We start from the raw sequence: 14,598 nt of genomic DNA on the forward strand, positions 1-14,598 counted from the left end.
GTCAGGAGAGTTTGGAGAAGCAGCATCAGGAGAGTTTAGAGAAGCAGGAGGCCTCTGCTCAGCACTGTCAGCACAGTCTCTGCAGCTCTGCTCCAGGGCTGTGCCTCGTCCATAGGAATTAGGAGAGCCAGGCCCAGAGGAATCCTGGGAAGCAGCTGGAGTTTTGGGGCTCCAGGCTCTGCTCAACACAAGGTGGTTGTTGTTACATCTGGGGGTGGTTGGCTTTAGGAGAGCAGCTATCCAAGTCACTCTGTGAAACACTTTGAATAAAGGGATTGCAAACCACGACAAGAGCTGCCTCTCCTCTTTGCTCAGCCTCTCCCATCACTGGCAAAGGCTGACGTTTATTTTTTCCCCACTCTGGGGTACAGGAACATCCAGAACTGTCAGCAGCCAATGCCCCAGGGATTCCTGCAGCTGAGCTGTACCCATGTCCCTGCAGTGGGACAGTGCCTCCCTCTCCCATTCCCTCCCTCAGGGCCACACATGTCTCAGCAAAGTCCTGCCTGGAGCTGAAGCCTGGTCTCAGCCCAGGCAGCTGCAGCTGCCCCCGTCAGAGCCCCAGCCCTCTCCATGCAGGAGGGGATGGGTACAGAGCGTGTCCCAGGCTCTGGAGAGGGTCTGGCAAGGCAAGGGGAAACAAGCAGAGGAGCTGTCCTTGCCGCACGTGCCCGTTATCCCAGGACGCTGTCATTGAAGGCCAGGCAGACCACGGCTTTCTGGTGGCCACTGTATTCCCTCTTGATCTCCCCTGTCTCCACACACCACAGTCTGGCCAGGTTATCAGAGGAGGCTGGAACAGAGTGAAAAGAAGAGTGGGATGTACATTAACTTTTAAGTTTCTTTTTCTACTATTATTCTAAGAAATACTTTGCTCTTGCTTCGTGCAGCCATCCTTAGGGCTGGTGATGACCAGCAAGGCAGAGCAGCTCAGTGCACTTCTCTGTATGTGGGGTTTAGCTCTTTTGGAGAGCAGTGAGTGTGGAAATTACCACAGGTGTGCTCAAGGGACTGACAGGCTGGACATCACAGCTGGACATCTCTCCAGTTCCAACACCTGCCCCAGTGCAGCAGCACAAAATGCTCCAGTCAGCAGAAGTGGCTGCTCCCACCTCACAGCCCCTGTGCCCCAGGCTTTGGCCATGTCCCAGCCAGGGTAACTGGTCAGGCCTGGCTGCTGCAGGCGCTGGCACAGCCCAGGTGGAGCCTCACCTGTGACAATGTACTGGGAGTCCCCGGAGAAGGCGCAGTCCCACATCCAGCCCCGCGACGTCTCCCCGGGGTTGTTGCTCTTAATGCTCAGCTCTGTCATCAGAGAGAAGTTTGAAGTCCTCCAGATCTTGCACGTCTGATCTGCAGAACAGGTGGCCAAGAGCCTGCAGGAAGGAGACATCTGAGGGCAATCTCATCAGTCACTGTCCCCTGTGGGCCTCTGGTTACACAGGCCTGGGCCAGGGCCAGTGACGGCCTGGACACCTGTCCCCAGTGCAATCAGATCTCCTTACACCTGCACTGTCTGACTGAGCAGATTCCAGCTGAACAGACTCCGTGAAGGAGCTCACACTGCAGCAGCTGGATCCCAGCTGTAGAACAGCTCATGGCTGCAAACCTTGCTGAGCTCAGGGAGCACGAGTGGGACACCCCTGACGGCAACACCCCGGTGCCACATGCCCTGCCTCCTGTCCTGCTTCTCCCTGGGGACTTGCAGCATGCAGCCAGCAGCAGCCACAGCTGGAGGCACAGCTGGAGGCACAGCTGGTCCCTGCCTGCCCTGGGAGGGAGCTGAGGGCTCCACACTCACGTGGAGTCGGGGCTGAACTTGCACTGCAGGGCGTAGCGGTTGTGCGCCGGGATCTTGGTCTTGGGGATGAGCTGCGTCACCTCCTCGCCGATGCCGCCCGTCAGGTTCCACACGTAGCAGTTTCCCTGCAGCAGAGACACAGCAGGAGCTGTGCCCAGGCTGTGCCCAGGCTGGGGGATGCCCACCCAAGCCCAGCCCAGCAGGGCCTGGCAGAGCTCACCGAGCTGTTGACGGCTGCCATGTAACTGGCATCGGGGTCGATGTGCACCGAGTTCACCGACACCTCGGGCTCGGGGATCAGCTGCTCGTTGTGGTCAGTCTTCAGGTCCCAGATGTGGATGGCCCCGCTCTGGTCGCCCACGATCAGCTCTGCCTGCAGGGCACACGGCTCTGTGGGCACCATGAGCTGCAGCCTGCAGCTGGCACCCATGCTGTGCCCCCGCAGCACCGCTGCAGCCCTGCCCGGGGGTTAAACAGCACCGTCCTGTCCTGCCCCTCTCTCCCCAGCTCAGGGCTGTCCCACAGCCTGGCTGTCCCAGCTGGCTACTGACTCCCGTGGCACCCTGCAAAAGGCTGTTTCCCTCCCCAGAAGGGTTTGCTGATTTTCCAAACCCCAGAGCAAAGAGAGCTGTCCCAGTTCCAGGGCTGTGGCACAGCCACAGCAGCCAAGTGGTTTTCAGCACGTCTGAGAGGGGCAGGTTGGCCACTGAACAACTGAGGCACTCAAGGGTGCAGATACCAGAAAAACACAACCTGAAGTGGGTTTTTCTCTCTCTCTCCCCTTCTCAGGGGAAGGACAAGAGCCAAGGGCAGGAGTCCTGGCTCTGATCCCATGCTCAGAGCAGAAGACAATGCTGGCATGTCTCCACTCAAACCAGGCCTTTATCGACAGCCCTGCGCTGTCCATAATTTTAGCAGAATCCCTAGAGGAGATCAGGTCATCAGGCACAGCTAATCCTGTCCCTGGGAGCAGAGGCTGCTTCTGAGGAGACAAACAGCATGCAATGCATTTATCTGGCTGCACAAAAGTCTCTTCTGGGCTCCTCAGCCCCCTCTCAGCAGGTGTAAGTGCTGAGTCCAAAGTTTTATGGATTTACTGAGGCCGTGAGGAATCCCTGTATAATTGGATCAGCATCTCTGCAGAGGGAACTGCAGAGCCTCAGAACTGCCCAAACAAACGCTGCCACCTTTGGTCTAATTGAACACCTTCTGCTCACAAACCAACACTCTGCACCTCAGCAGCACCGTGGTCAGGGATTGTTTCACCTCTAAGACCTGCGTTCAGCAACATTCATTTAACATAACACACCCTCACAGCACTGACACTACAAGACAGTGGGTAGTCTACATGATTTGGACAGTCTGGTCCAAATAATGGATCTCAAATTTAGCCTGAAACCCCTGATTTGCAAAATTAAACCTTTGCCAAATGAAATGCAAGGGAACATTTCCATTACTCAGGACTTTACAGAGGTTTGCACGGCCCTGTCTGCAGGCAAAACCACAGCCCTGCAAGCCCAGCCCAGCCATTAGCACTGATTGATCGCTATTGATTTCCCTGCTCCTGCTTCCTTCAGCCCCTTCAAGTGCCCCCACTCTCCTTCTGCTCAGCAGCAGCTGCTGAACCCACTGGGGAACTTCAACCAAACCCCACCCAAAGGGAATCACAGCCAAAGGCCCCAGGATGCTCTTGCTTGGCAGTGTTGTCACCCTCAGGCTCCCCAGCTGCCCCCACTCTTCCAGCTTTGCTCCCATCCCGTCTCCAGGGATGCTCGGGGGCAGAGCTGGCTCCAAGGGCATGTTTGCTGCCATGGGGTGAGCTCAGTGCAGCCCCTGTGCTGTCCCTTTGCAACAGCCACCAGCTCATCAGCACAAACACATCGTGTGAAGCCCCCAGGCCATTTCTGTGCTACCCCATCTTCTGCTGGGATACATCTCTGCAGCACCTCAGGTTTACCCAGAGGAGCCACAGGAACAGGGTGCCCAGGGTGCCCCTGGATCCCTGGCAGTGTCCCAAGCCAGGCTGGATGGGCCTTGGAGCACCCTGCGACAGGGGAAGGTGTCCCTGCTGCGGCAGGGGTGGAATGGGATGGACATTAAGCTCAGGATTCTCTCAGCTTCCTCACCTGGTTGGGGTGCAGGCAGACACAGTTGATGGGAGCGTTCACCTGGAAAATGCGCTGGCACTGCAGGTTCCGGGACCTGTGACAGAGAGGGAGGGGTGCTCAGGGGGTATGGCACCTGTGACAGGGACAGAGAGGTGCTCGGGGGATGTGGCACCTGTGACAGGGAGGGAGGGGTGCTCAGGGGTTGTGGCACCTGTGACAGGGAGGGAGGGAGGGAAGGGTGCTCAGGGCTGTGAGCTCGGCCCTGCAGCCCGGGGAAGCGCCGGTGCCCACCTGAGGTCCCAGATGCGGGCCATGCAGTCCTCCCCGCCCGTGTACATCCAGCGCCCGTCCTCGTGGAAGCCCACCGAGGTGATGTTCTTGCTCACGCCGTCGTAGTTGATGACGGGGTTGGGGTTGTTGGAGTTGAGGTCGTACATGCGGATGTGCTGGTACCCTGCGAGCAGCGGCAGCGGCTCAGCACCGGGCAGAGGCTCAGCACCGGCCCGCTGCCCGCCGCGGCAGGAGCGCTCACCTGCGGCTGCGATCATGCTCCGGTCCGGCGTGATCTCCAGGGCGTTCACCTGCTGCGGCCGCCGTTAAGGTCGGTACGGAGCATCAGCGGGCCCGAGCCGGGGCCCGACGGCGGGGCCGGCGCCGAGCCGCGGGGGCGGCGGGGAAGGAAGGATACGGAGTCCTGGTGCTGCACCGTGCGGGTGCAGATGCCGCTGTGCGCCTGCCAGAACCGCACCGTGTGGTCGTAGCCGGCCGTGGCCAGGATGACCGGGTCGCTGCCCACCGTGCCCTGCGCCGCGTTCATGGTGCCGCCGCTCCCGGAGCCGCCGCGCTCGGGGCACTCCCTGCAGCCCGCGGGGTCTGTCTCAGCCCGCGGGGTGTCGGCGCGGCCCGCGGCTCTCCCTCACCCCGCGTCCCCCCAGCCCCGCTCCCGCTCCCGCTCCCGGTCCCAGGCCGCTCCCGGTGTCCGGCGGGAGCGCGCATGCGCGGGAGCGGGTGGGGATGGACCATAGCCGGGTCGCGGGGGGAGCAACGGGCGAGACCACGGAGCGCGGCGGGGGGAGAGCGCGTGTGCAGCGTGCCGCCAGGGGGCGTAGTGCTGGAAACGGGACAGGGGATATGGGATATGGGATATTATGGGATATGGGATATTATGGGATACGGGATATGGGACATTATGGGACATTATGGGATATGGGATATGGGATATTATGGGATATGGGATATTATGGGATACGGGATATGGGACATTATGGGACATTATGGGATATGGGATATGGGACATTATGGGGTATGGGTATGGGTATGGGTATGGGTATGGGTATGGGTATGGGTATGGGTATGGGGTATGGGATATGGGATATGGGATATGGGATTGGGGTATGGGATATGGGATATGGGATTGGGGTATGGGATATGGGATATGAGACACGGGATATGGGATTGGGATATGGGACATGGAACACACACTGGGCACAGGGCACACACCGGGTGCCAAGTACGGTATTCGAAACAGGGGACACGCACCGGGCACACACCAGGCGCAGAACACGCGACATGGCACATGAAACGTGGGACACTGGTCATGGGACACAGTACATGGGACACACACCGGGCACATACGAGGCACGGGACACAGAACACGGGACACGCACGGGGCACGCACGGGGCACAGGACCTGGGGCACGGGACCCGCACCGGGCTCCAGGCACAGAGCACACACCGGGCATCGCTGGGCGGGGGCGGGCACTGGGCACACACCGGGCCCGAACGGGCACTGGAAACCGACACTGGGCACGCACCGGGCACCGCGGAGCCGCCCCAGGGCCGCCCCTCGTGCCGGGGTCAGGGCGGACGGCGGCTCCGCGCTCTGCCGGTGCTGCCCGCCGTGCGCGTGTGCCGCCGGGGCGCTGGGCACGGTGCCCGCTGTGCGCGGCGGGTGGCGGCGCCCGGTGCATCTCTCCTCGCTTGCCGCACCGGCGGGCACCGGGCCCTTTAAGAGCGGCGGCGGCGGCCGTGCCCGTGCCCGCGCCCGCTGCCGGCGGTGCCCGCGGCCGCCCCGCACCTGCCGGTAAGGGCCGGGGAGCGGGGCATGCTCGGGGCCGGGGGATGCCGGTGTCGCTCGGGGATGCTCGGCGCCGCGGTGGGGACGGATATCGGGAGGATGCGGGGATGCTCGGGAGGATGCAGGGCCCCGGTGCCGCAGGGAAGCCCGGGGAGGATGCAGAGATGCTCGGGAGGATGCAGGGATGCTCGGGAGGATGCAGAGATGCCCGCGGAGGACGCAGGTGTGCCCGGGGCCGCAGGGGTGCCGAGCAGAGCCCGGAGGTGCCGTGGGGTGCGGGAGTGCCCAAAGGATGCCCTTGGTGCGGGGTGTTGTGGGCTGTGCCGGGTTTGTGGGGTGTGGGTGGTGCTCCGCAGCACAGAGGGATGGGTGGGGTGTGGAAAGGGTCCCTTTTGCCCAGGGGCTCCTCCAGGTGCGCTCCAGCGCCCCGGGAGGGAACGGGATGGGACAGGGCCCGGTTCTGGCCAGGGACAGGGAACAGCCCCCTGGTGCTGCTGCCACAGGGTCCTACAGCCTCCCCACGCACGAGTCCCCGGCTGTGGGGCCACAGCCCCGCGACCCTGGCGAGGGACAGCTGGTCCTGGGGGGTGGCACGGGCTGGCAGCACGGGCTGGTGACGGCCAGGCGGGCCGTGGAATGCTCTGGAAGCACGTGAGCGTGCGCACGTGTGTGCGAGCGTGCACCCGAGGTGCGCAGGGAGCAGCGCGGCACCGCCAGGGGCACGGGGCTCGCCATGGGAACACCGGGAGCACCGGAGCGGGGCTGTGGCAGCCGGGTGGCGCCCGAAACGCCCGCTGCCAGCCCGTGGAACGCGGCGGCACCCGCCACCCCCGGGACACTCGGCTCCCTCCCCCGCTCGGGTTTGGGTTTGCGCGCTTCCGTCCTTCTCTCCGGGGCTCTGGGAGGTAAGCGGGCAGCCGGCCCGGATGCAGGGCGCTGGCAGCAAAGCCCACGCAGGGGCAGGGAGGGGGCCGGGGCTGCGGCCCCTCCTCGCCCCGCTGCCGGTGAAACGTTGTCAGCCCGGTCGGTTGTGCGGGGCCGCGGACTCTCCCGCTCTCCCGGGGCCCGTGGCAGCGTCCCCCAGCGCTGGCAGCGGCAGATGTGACGTTAGTAAATACAGCGGGTGCTCGGGGCGAGGTGTCGGGCTGGAGGGGCGGCATCCATGGGCTGAGCCCTCCTCGGCTGCCCAGGGATGTCCCCATGGTGCAGGGACGCGGCCCCTGGCTGTCCCCACACCCCCTGGGACTCCCCCTCCGGCCAGGGCCCAACCCTCGCCCTGGCTGTGCCACGGAGCCCCAGCCCTGGGAACCTGCCCTATTTAAATAAGATAACGTGCATTAAAAACACCGAATCCTGGCGAGCTGACAGCGTCTGTCTAAATATTTATCCCTGCTCCGATCAGGCGCTGTGTTCCCATGACAGCGCCATTAGCACTTGGCATATTTATGGCCTTCCTGGGTGCTGGGCTCCCCACGCTGCGTGCCCAGGGGCCACTGACCCCCCTCCTGAGTGCCCTCTGTGCCTTCCCGTGCACCCAGTGGTGACCCCTGGGCTGGCAGCCATCTCCAGCCTGGCACGTCCCTGCTGGGCTGTGCTGGAGCTGCCAGGAATATCCGAGCTGGGCACGGCGGGGAGCGGGAGCCGCATTTGTCCCCCGCAGCCCAGGAGCTGCAGTGCCACCAGGGAAGGAGCACGGGGAACAGCCTGCTCCCCAAAATCCGGCTCCTGCCCCTCCTCCTGCCCACGGGCACCGGGCCGTGGGGATGGAGCAGGGATGCTCCAGCTCCTGCGCGTCGCTGTCCTGCCCTTGCTGGGGCCTCGTGCTCTGGGGACAGCATGTCCTGCTGCCCGGGGGGGTCCCGGCTCTCAGCCCCTGCACCCCCGGCAGGTTTTGGGAGGGATCAGGCTGTGTCTGGGCAAGGGCTCCCTCGGAGCCGCGGGGCGGCTCAGCGCGGCTCTCCCCGGTGCCACCGCTCTGGCACCGCAAACAAAGCCCTCGCCGTCAGCTGAGCCGCTCGGGCACCCGCAGCTGCCAAAATCTGCTTTTCACTTCCCCAGTGTGCCGGCGCTGAATTTAACCCTGCGCTGGGGTGCGTTTGGCTGGCAGCTCACCGGGAGCTCACCGGGAGCGCCGGTGGCAGCAGCGGAGGTTTCGCGGGGCCGGGGGAGCTGCGCTGCCCTGTCCGGGCCTCACCGAACGCCCCAGAACCGGAGAAACAGGAGAAAGAACGGGCAGAAGTGCCTGAGTGTGGCTCCCAGGAGGATCCCTGCTGCCTCTCGCACGGCCCCTGCGGGCGCTAAGGTGGTCCGGGCTGCCGTCCTCACCCTGCCGGTGCCGCGGCCGTGCCGGTGCCATCCCCGGCGCAGCCCGGTGCTGGCACGTGCCCGGGTGGCTCCCAATCACCTCTTCCCTGCTCGCAGGGATGCACCGTGCCCACCCCGTGATGCCGCCCCGTCCAGCCGCCCTGTGACACGGCCCCTGGCGCGGGGGTGACCTGGCAGCCGGACGGGATCCCCGGTGGGGACCTGCTCTGCAGCCACCGCCCTGTTTGCTCGGGCCCCGGCCGCACCCGTGCGGACAGAGGGAGAGGAGGAGCCGGCCGCTGGCCCCGCGCTGGGGCACACGAGGTAGGAGGGACACGGGGCGCTGCCGAGCACGTCCCCGACGGGCACCAGGGCCAGAGGGGTTGCCCCCATGTCGCCTTTCTCTGGGTCTCGTGCTGCCCCGGGCAGGGCAGCAGGGCACGGTACGTGGGGCTGGGTGGGCTCACCTGTGCTTGGGGTCCCTCTGGCCACTGCTGGCCCTGGAGTAGCAGAGCCCGTGTGTGTCCCCAGAGATCCCAGGGATGGCCTTCCAGCGGAGCCACCGGCTGAACCTGCTGCGCCTCGTCGTGCTGCTCCTCGTGGCCTTGGCTGGCATCAAGTTCCTCTTCCGTGACAGGTGAGGTGACAGCAGGACCCCAGGGGGGCTGGGGTCTGTGGCTGTGCTTGTGTGATGCCCGGTGCTGGGGGCATCTGCTGCCCCCATAACCTCTCGGACACCCCAATCCCTGCCTCACTCTCTGCAGCTTTACCCTGGAGCTGCACAAGCACGTCAGCAAGGACAGCGGCTTCTGGGGGGACACAGGTGACGTCGTCCAGGATGTCATCCCCCAGAGCCAGGTTCTGGAAGTCCCTGCAGCAAAGATAATGAGCCTAAAGCAAAAGCTGCAGGTGTTCAGGGATGTCAGTGCCACCGAGATGAGGCTGGTCCACCTGGACCTCAAGGGAGCTGCGCCCAGAGTCTCATACCTGGAACAGGTGAGGATGCCCAGGCACCGGGAGGAGGGGATGCACTGACAGGGCTTGGCCCCTGCCGGCACCTGGGCTGTGCCATCCCCACTGCTGAGCCCACCCTGCCCACCCTGCAGGTGTTCCCCCTCCTGTCCCAGCTGGGAGCCAACGGTGTCCTCATTGAGTACGAGGACATGTTCCCCTTCAAGGGGGAGCTGGAAATCCTCAGGTCCCCGTACGCTTACAGGTGAGCAGGGCTGTGTGCCGAGCTGGCTGAGGCTTGTGGCCCCTGCAGGTCCTGGTGTGCTAGGGGCTGGGTGTGACCACGGTCAGAGTACCAGGCTGTGCTGCTGGGCAAACCAGCTTCCTGCCCTGACAGGCCAATGTTTGTGCCCCTCAGTAAAGTGCACACATATGTGGAGCAACCAGGGCCATGTGGGCAGGGTGCTAGAGGAGTGGGAGGAAGGGGAAGTGCCCCCACACCCTGGCAGAGGCTGAGCCTGTCCCTGCCCTCCCAGTGAGGAGGACATCGAGCGGATCCAGCAGCTGGCGGAGCAACACAAGCTGGAGGTGGTTCCCCTGGTGCAGACCTTTGGCCATGTGGAGGTAGAGGGTCCCAGTCCTGCTCCCCATCCCAGATCACAGGGGTTCCCCTGGACACCCCCGATGGCTCCTCCCCGCAGTTCATCCTCAAGCACGAGAAGTACCAGCACCTGCGCGAGGTCGAGCGCTTCCCCAACAGCTTCAACCCCCACGTCCCCGAGACGCTGGCCCTGCTCAAGAGCATCCTGTCGCAGGTGATCGAGAAGCACCGGCGCTCCACCTGGATCCACATCGGTGCGGACGAGGTGGGCAGGGGCTGTGCAGGGACCCCAGCCCTCTCCCCAGGCACTGGGGGTGTTCCCAGGGCTGCTGAGCATCTCCTTCCCCCAAGTCCAGGTTTTCCATCTCGGGGAGGGGATGGACTCCAAGAACTGGATGAGCCAGCACAAGGGCGACGTGGGGACCATGTACCTGAAGCACATCAAGGAGGTTCTGGGCTTCCTCACGGCGCAGTACTGGGGGCTGCGCGTGCTCATGTGGGACGACATGCTGAGGAAGATCAGCGTGGGAGCCCTGCAGGGTGAGGGCACAGGGACGGCAGTGGTGGCACCTGTGCCAGCCTCCTCAGCTGCACTCGCTCTGTGCCCGCCCTGGCAGGCATCGTGCCCAGTGCCAGCAGGAGCCCATGCCCTGCCTTGGGGGAGCGTGGGTCTCAGGGAAGCGTGAGGAGCCCGAGGCTCCCTCCTGCTGCCGGCACCAACATCCCCTCGCCGCTGTCCCCGCAGAGTCCGGGATAGCCAAGCACGTCTCCCCCGTGGTGTGGTTCTACGCAGCTGACTTCGAGGCTGAGCAGATCGGTAAGGTGACGTGCCAGGCCCCTGGGGGCGGTGGGGGGATCCTCCCCGAGCCCCCCGCAGCCCCCTGGGGACAGTGGCACTGCCTGTCCCGCTGCAGTGCAGTTCCTCACCAAGTACGTGGAGAGCGGCTTCGAGGCCGTGTGGTTCGCCAGCGCCTTCAAGGGCACCACGGGGCCGGCACAGGCCTGGACCCCGCTGAGCTACCACCTGAAAAACCACCTGAGCTGGCTGAAGGTGATGCAGGCCGTGCCACGGCTGGCCCCTCTGCGCTTGCAGGGCGTTGTGCTCACCGGCTGGCAGAGGTAAGGGGAGGTGGGACCCTCCCCGTGCCCTCGCGGTCCTCACAGAGCCGTGCTGGCACGGTGGTGGCTGTCCCTGTCCCTGTCCCTTCCCGCAGGTATGATCACTACTCGGTGCTCTGTGAGCTGCTGCCCGTCAGCATCCCCTCGCTGGCCATCTGCCTGCAGACCCTGGTGAATGGTGAGCCCCCAGCCCTGGCAGCATGGCCGGGCTCACCCCCAGCTCCCACTGCCTGCCAGACCCCGTCCTGCTGGGCAGGGCGCTGGGGGAGGTGGGAGGAAGAGGAGGAAGAGCTTCAGCTCACTCAGTTTTGGGGGTGCGGTGAAGCCGGGGTGAGCCCGATGGTGAGGTGTCCCTGGCACTTCTGTCCCTTTCCTTGCCCTCCCAGGGGGCTTCACAGAAGAGGCAAAGAGGAAGGTCCTGGATGTGCTGGGCTTGGAGAGCGTGCAGCTGGAGCAGAGCACCTGGTGCGTGGCACGTGGTCGGGGCAGTTGCATCAGAAGGGATGCACTGGAAGGAGACGGGGGCTCGGTCACCCAAATGCCCTGGTCCCAGTCCTGCCAGGGTGCTGGATTCACCCAGCCCAGTGCACCCCACGTGCTGAGCCCTCACCTTCCCCTTCCTTTCCCCAGCGAGGGCAGGGGAGCGTTCCCTGGCGTGGAGATCTACCACATGGTGGAGCAGGTTAATGGCCACCTGAAGGAGAGCATCCTTAAGGCACTGGAGGAGGAGAGGTAACAGGCAGGGGGAGCAGAGCATTGGTGCCTCTGGCCATGTATTTCCATGGGAGGGGACCTGCCTGATGTGCAGCTCCCATTCCCTGGTGGCCCCTGTGCCCCCAAGTCCCTCGTGCCTCTCCAGTGCCATCAAGGGCTGGTTCAGCCCCTACCACAGGAAACGCCAGTTTGGGAACCCCCGCAACATGGAGAGCTTTGGCAGCAAGGTGCTGAAGTAGGTGGTGCTGGGGGCTGGGAGGAGTCTGCGCGGGGCTGGGGGAGCTCCCTCACAGGAGGGAACTGCACCCTTGCTCTCGCCCCTCCAGGCTCCATGAGGACTGGGAGAGCTTCGTCCGTGACCTGCGTGCCCAGCTGGAGAGGATCTACTTCCCTGACACAGTGGAGGAGTGGCTGGAGGAGAACGTCAACCCCTACCTGGACCAGCTGCGGGACCTGGTGCGGGACTACCGGGCCATCATCCGCCTCAAGGGCCGGCCCAAGGCCACGTAGGGGCCGCAGCCCCGGCTCCCGCCGCCCCCTGGCTCTGGGGCCACCATCGTGTGTGTGTCTGTTTGCTGGTGACGGCGCTGCTGCCGCCGTCTGCACTGTACAGAGCCCCTGCACTCCCCCTCCACAATAAAGTATTTTCGTAGATACTGCTGCTTGCTGGGGGGGCACGGCTCTGCCCCTGTGCAGGGAGGGGAGGCTCAGGCTGGTGTGGAGGGCTGGGCTCCACCCTGTGACAGCCCCTGGGCCCCTGCTCAGGCTCTGATGGAGCCGGAGGGGTTGGCAGCCACAGGGCAGAGTGTGACAGAGCTCGTGGGGACACCCGTGTGCCTCGTGCTGGCCTCGAGGGTGGCCGTGCCCTCGCTGGACAGGATCCAGCGTGTGGCTGCTGTGTGCTGCATGTCCCAAGCGAGGGCGGGCACCTGGGACAGAGCAGGGACAGAGGGACGTGCAGGGGCCCAGCCAGGCTCCCACCAGTACCCGCTGCCCAGCGCTGGGTCTGCTTTCAGTCTCTGTGAGTCCCTGATCGCTGGGATTCACAGCGATCACTTCTTCAGCCTCCAAACTCTGCCTTCATCTCTTCCTTCTCCTCTGTTATTCCAGCACCCGGCCCCGTGTGCTCCCAGACCCCCCCTGCCTCCCGAGCCCGGGCAGGGGCCCTGCTGTGCTGCTTTCCCATCGGAAAGGCAGCTGTGCTGAGGGGATGCGTGGGGATCTCTGCGTGGGATGAGCCCTCCTGCTGCCGCCGCTGTCTCCGGTTCCCACAGTCAGATTTCCACGTGCCTGTTGCCCACGGTGCCCATCCCAAACCCCCCGTGCCCCAGGCTCTGCCCGTTCCGGGCGCTGGTTTCTCCCGGCGTGTGCAGGGCAGGAACGGGGACATTTCACTGCACATTCTTCTGCTCTGCAAAGACCAACCCGACTTGGCAAGAGCCCGAGGGAGCCGCAGGAACGCCAGGCTGGAGCTCCTCCCGCAAAGCCCGGCTCAGGCGGGGAGGAGGGACAGCGTTAGTGCGCCCCACCGGCCCCACAGCGCGGCCCGGCTGCCCCGTGTCGTGCCCCGGTCACGGAGGTCCCGGTGCCCGGCGAGGCCCCGGGGGCAGGAGCTGCCCCGTCGGTGCTGGGTGACCGGGCGTGGGGCCTCAGCAGGAGGGAGCCGTGGGGCACAAAGGGACCTTTGTTGAGGCGCTCCGGTTGTTATCAGGTGGTGGCAGATGCGAAGGAAGCCCCCGATCCGTGCGGAGCCCCTGCCCCAGCCCCCAGCCCCGAGCCCGGCCGCGGCTCAGGGCCCCGTGCGGCGCCCGGCTGCGGGATTAGAAGGCAGATTAGACGGCGTTCCGTGCTGGCAACCCAAATGTCCTGGATTGGAAAGTGGGGGTGGGGAGAGGAGACGGACCCCGCCATCCCCGAGGGGGGGTCAGCCCGGAGATGGGGCCTGGGCGGGAGCTGGGGGCTGTGCGGGGGCCCTCGGGCTCCAGCTCGGGGGGCACGGGGCAGCACGGGGCGAGCGGGGGGCATCAGGGGACAGCTGGGTTCCCTCCTCCATCTTCCCGTCTGCCACGGGGGCTCACACGGGGCTGCAGCTCCCGGTGCCCGTGCCCTGCACCCCGTGTGACCGCGCCCTCAGTGCCCGGCGCTGCGGGGCCAGCTGGCCGGCCGCCTTCTGGCCCCGTGTGCCCCAGCGCGGCTTTGCTGGAGCCGGGACCGCACGAGGCTTTGAGCTAGGAACTTGTCCGGGAGGGCAGAAATTTGGGCTGATTTCGTGCGAATGATGTCGGTGCTCTCCCCTAATGGCACCGCGGGGACGTTAGCGCCTTGTCCATCGCTGGCCCCATTTCCTATCGGGCTCCTCAGCTTCCTCAGCCCTCGGCACAGCCGGGAACCCTCCGCAACTCTAATGTCTCGGTCATTTCAGCCTTAAAAGTGAAAAGGACGAATGTCACCGGCCATTGTGTCAACAAAAGTGGAAAATGACGCGCTAATGAGCGCTTTATTTACAGAAATAAAGAACGCTGCTCCTGCCCAGTTTCCGTTATCGGCGCCGCAGGCTGCTGCGATGGCCAGGCGGGACGGGGAGCGGCGAAGGGCACCCTGGAGCCGGGCTGGGGAGCAGGGGGTGCCCCGGGAGGGGGTCTGCTGGACGCCCCCGGGATCCTCCCGGAGGAGGTAGAGACCCCGAGCAGCCGCGTTGCCCCCGTCCCCTCCGGCCGCTGAAACCCGCCAGCTCGTTACACGCCACGGCTGCGCGGCGGCTCCCACCGGGGCGTCCCCCGGGCCCGGCACCGGGGAGGGGGATCCCCGCGCTCCGCCCGCAGCACCGGGCGGCCCCCGCCCTCTCCTTCTCCTCCTCCTCCCGCTGCTCGTCCTCCTCCTCCTCTTCTTCCTCTCCCGCGCTGCCCCCCCGCGCTCCCGGTGC

At 65.0% G+C, this 14,598-nt stretch overlaps 2 protein-coding genes across 7 annotated transcripts; one reads left to right on the plus strand and one right to left on the minus strand.

Moving 5' to 3' along the window:
* Positions 1-417: 417 nt before the first annotated feature.
* On the minus strand, positions 418-4,829 carry MLST8 (MTOR associated protein, LST8 homolog). The gene is made up of 8 exons (XM_084216521.1): positions 4,598-4,829; positions 4,442-4,493; positions 4,201-4,363; positions 3,928-4,003; positions 2,022-2,174; positions 1,802-1,926; positions 1,213-1,376; positions 418-793 (listed from the first exon to the last, which is right to left on the minus strand). Exons 1-8 carry the CDS (start codon positions 4,724-4,726, stop codon positions 675-677), a joined length of 981 nt encoding a protein of 326 aa, XP_084072647.1. The 5' UTR covers positions 4,727-4,829; the 3' UTR covers positions 418-674.
* Positions 4,830-5,724: 895 nt separating this feature from the next.
* Positions 5,725-12,301, plus strand: LOC311159992 (hexosaminidase D-like). 6 transcript variants are annotated; one of them, XM_084216418.1, is made up of 15 exons: positions 5,725-5,992; positions 8,045-8,614; positions 8,822-8,927; positions 9,055-9,286; positions 9,397-9,506; positions 9,778-9,865; positions 9,943-10,107; positions 10,199-10,382; positions 10,588-10,659; positions 10,757-10,961; positions 11,057-11,139; positions 11,348-11,426; positions 11,592-11,693; positions 11,821-11,910; positions 12,002-12,301. In XM_084216418.1, the coding sequence occupies exons 3-15, from the start codon at positions 8,833-8,835 to the stop codon at positions 12,183-12,185; spliced, it is 1,689 nt and encodes a 562-aa protein (XP_084072544.1). In that variant the 5' UTR covers positions 5,725-5,992; positions 8,045-8,614; positions 8,822-8,832; the 3' UTR covers positions 12,186-12,301. The 6 variants fall into 6 exon arrangements, with proteins under 6 accessions (XP_084072544.1, XP_084072539.1, XP_084072542.1 ...); XM_084216413.1 differs by having other exon boundaries at positions 8,045-8,288; positions 8,408-8,614; positions 10,588-11,139; XM_084216416.1 differs by having other exon boundaries at positions 8,408-8,614; positions 10,588-11,139.
* Positions 12,302-14,598: the final 2,297 nt, after the last annotated feature.

The sequence above is a fragment of the Fringilla coelebs genome (assembly GCF_963513975.1).
Source record: "Fringilla coelebs genome assembly, chromosome: 16".
Lineage (NCBI taxonomy): Eukaryota > Metazoa > Chordata > Aves > Passeriformes > Fringillidae > Fringilla > Fringilla coelebs.

Bases quoted from the DNA above. Each gene is read 5' to 3' on its own strand.
- MLST8 (XM_084216521.1), bottom strand. From the start codon at position 4,726: ATGAACGCGGCGCAGGGCACGGTGGGCAGCGACCCGGTCATCCTGGCC. The intron at 4,004-4,200 runs GTGGGCACCGGC...TCTCTGTCACAG, and splicing joins GCCCGCATCTGGGACCTCAG to GTCCCGGAACCTGCAGTGCC. The intron at 794-1,212 runs GTGAGGCTCCAC...ACTCTGTTCCAG, and splicing joins CTCCCAGTACATTGTCACAG to CCTCCTCTGATAACCTGGCC.
- LOC311159992 (XM_084216413.1), top strand. From the start codon at position 8,833: ATGGCCTTCCAGCGGAGCCACCGGCTGAACCTGCTGCGCCTCGTCGTG. The intron at 8,928-9,054 runs GTGAGGTGACAG...CACTCTCTGCAG, and splicing joins AAGTTCCTCTTCCGTGACAG to CTTTACCCTGGAGCTGCACA. The intron at 9,507-9,777 runs GTGAGCAGGGCT...CTGCCCTCCCAG, and splicing joins AGGTCCCCGTACGCTTACAG to TGAGGAGGACATCGAGCGGA.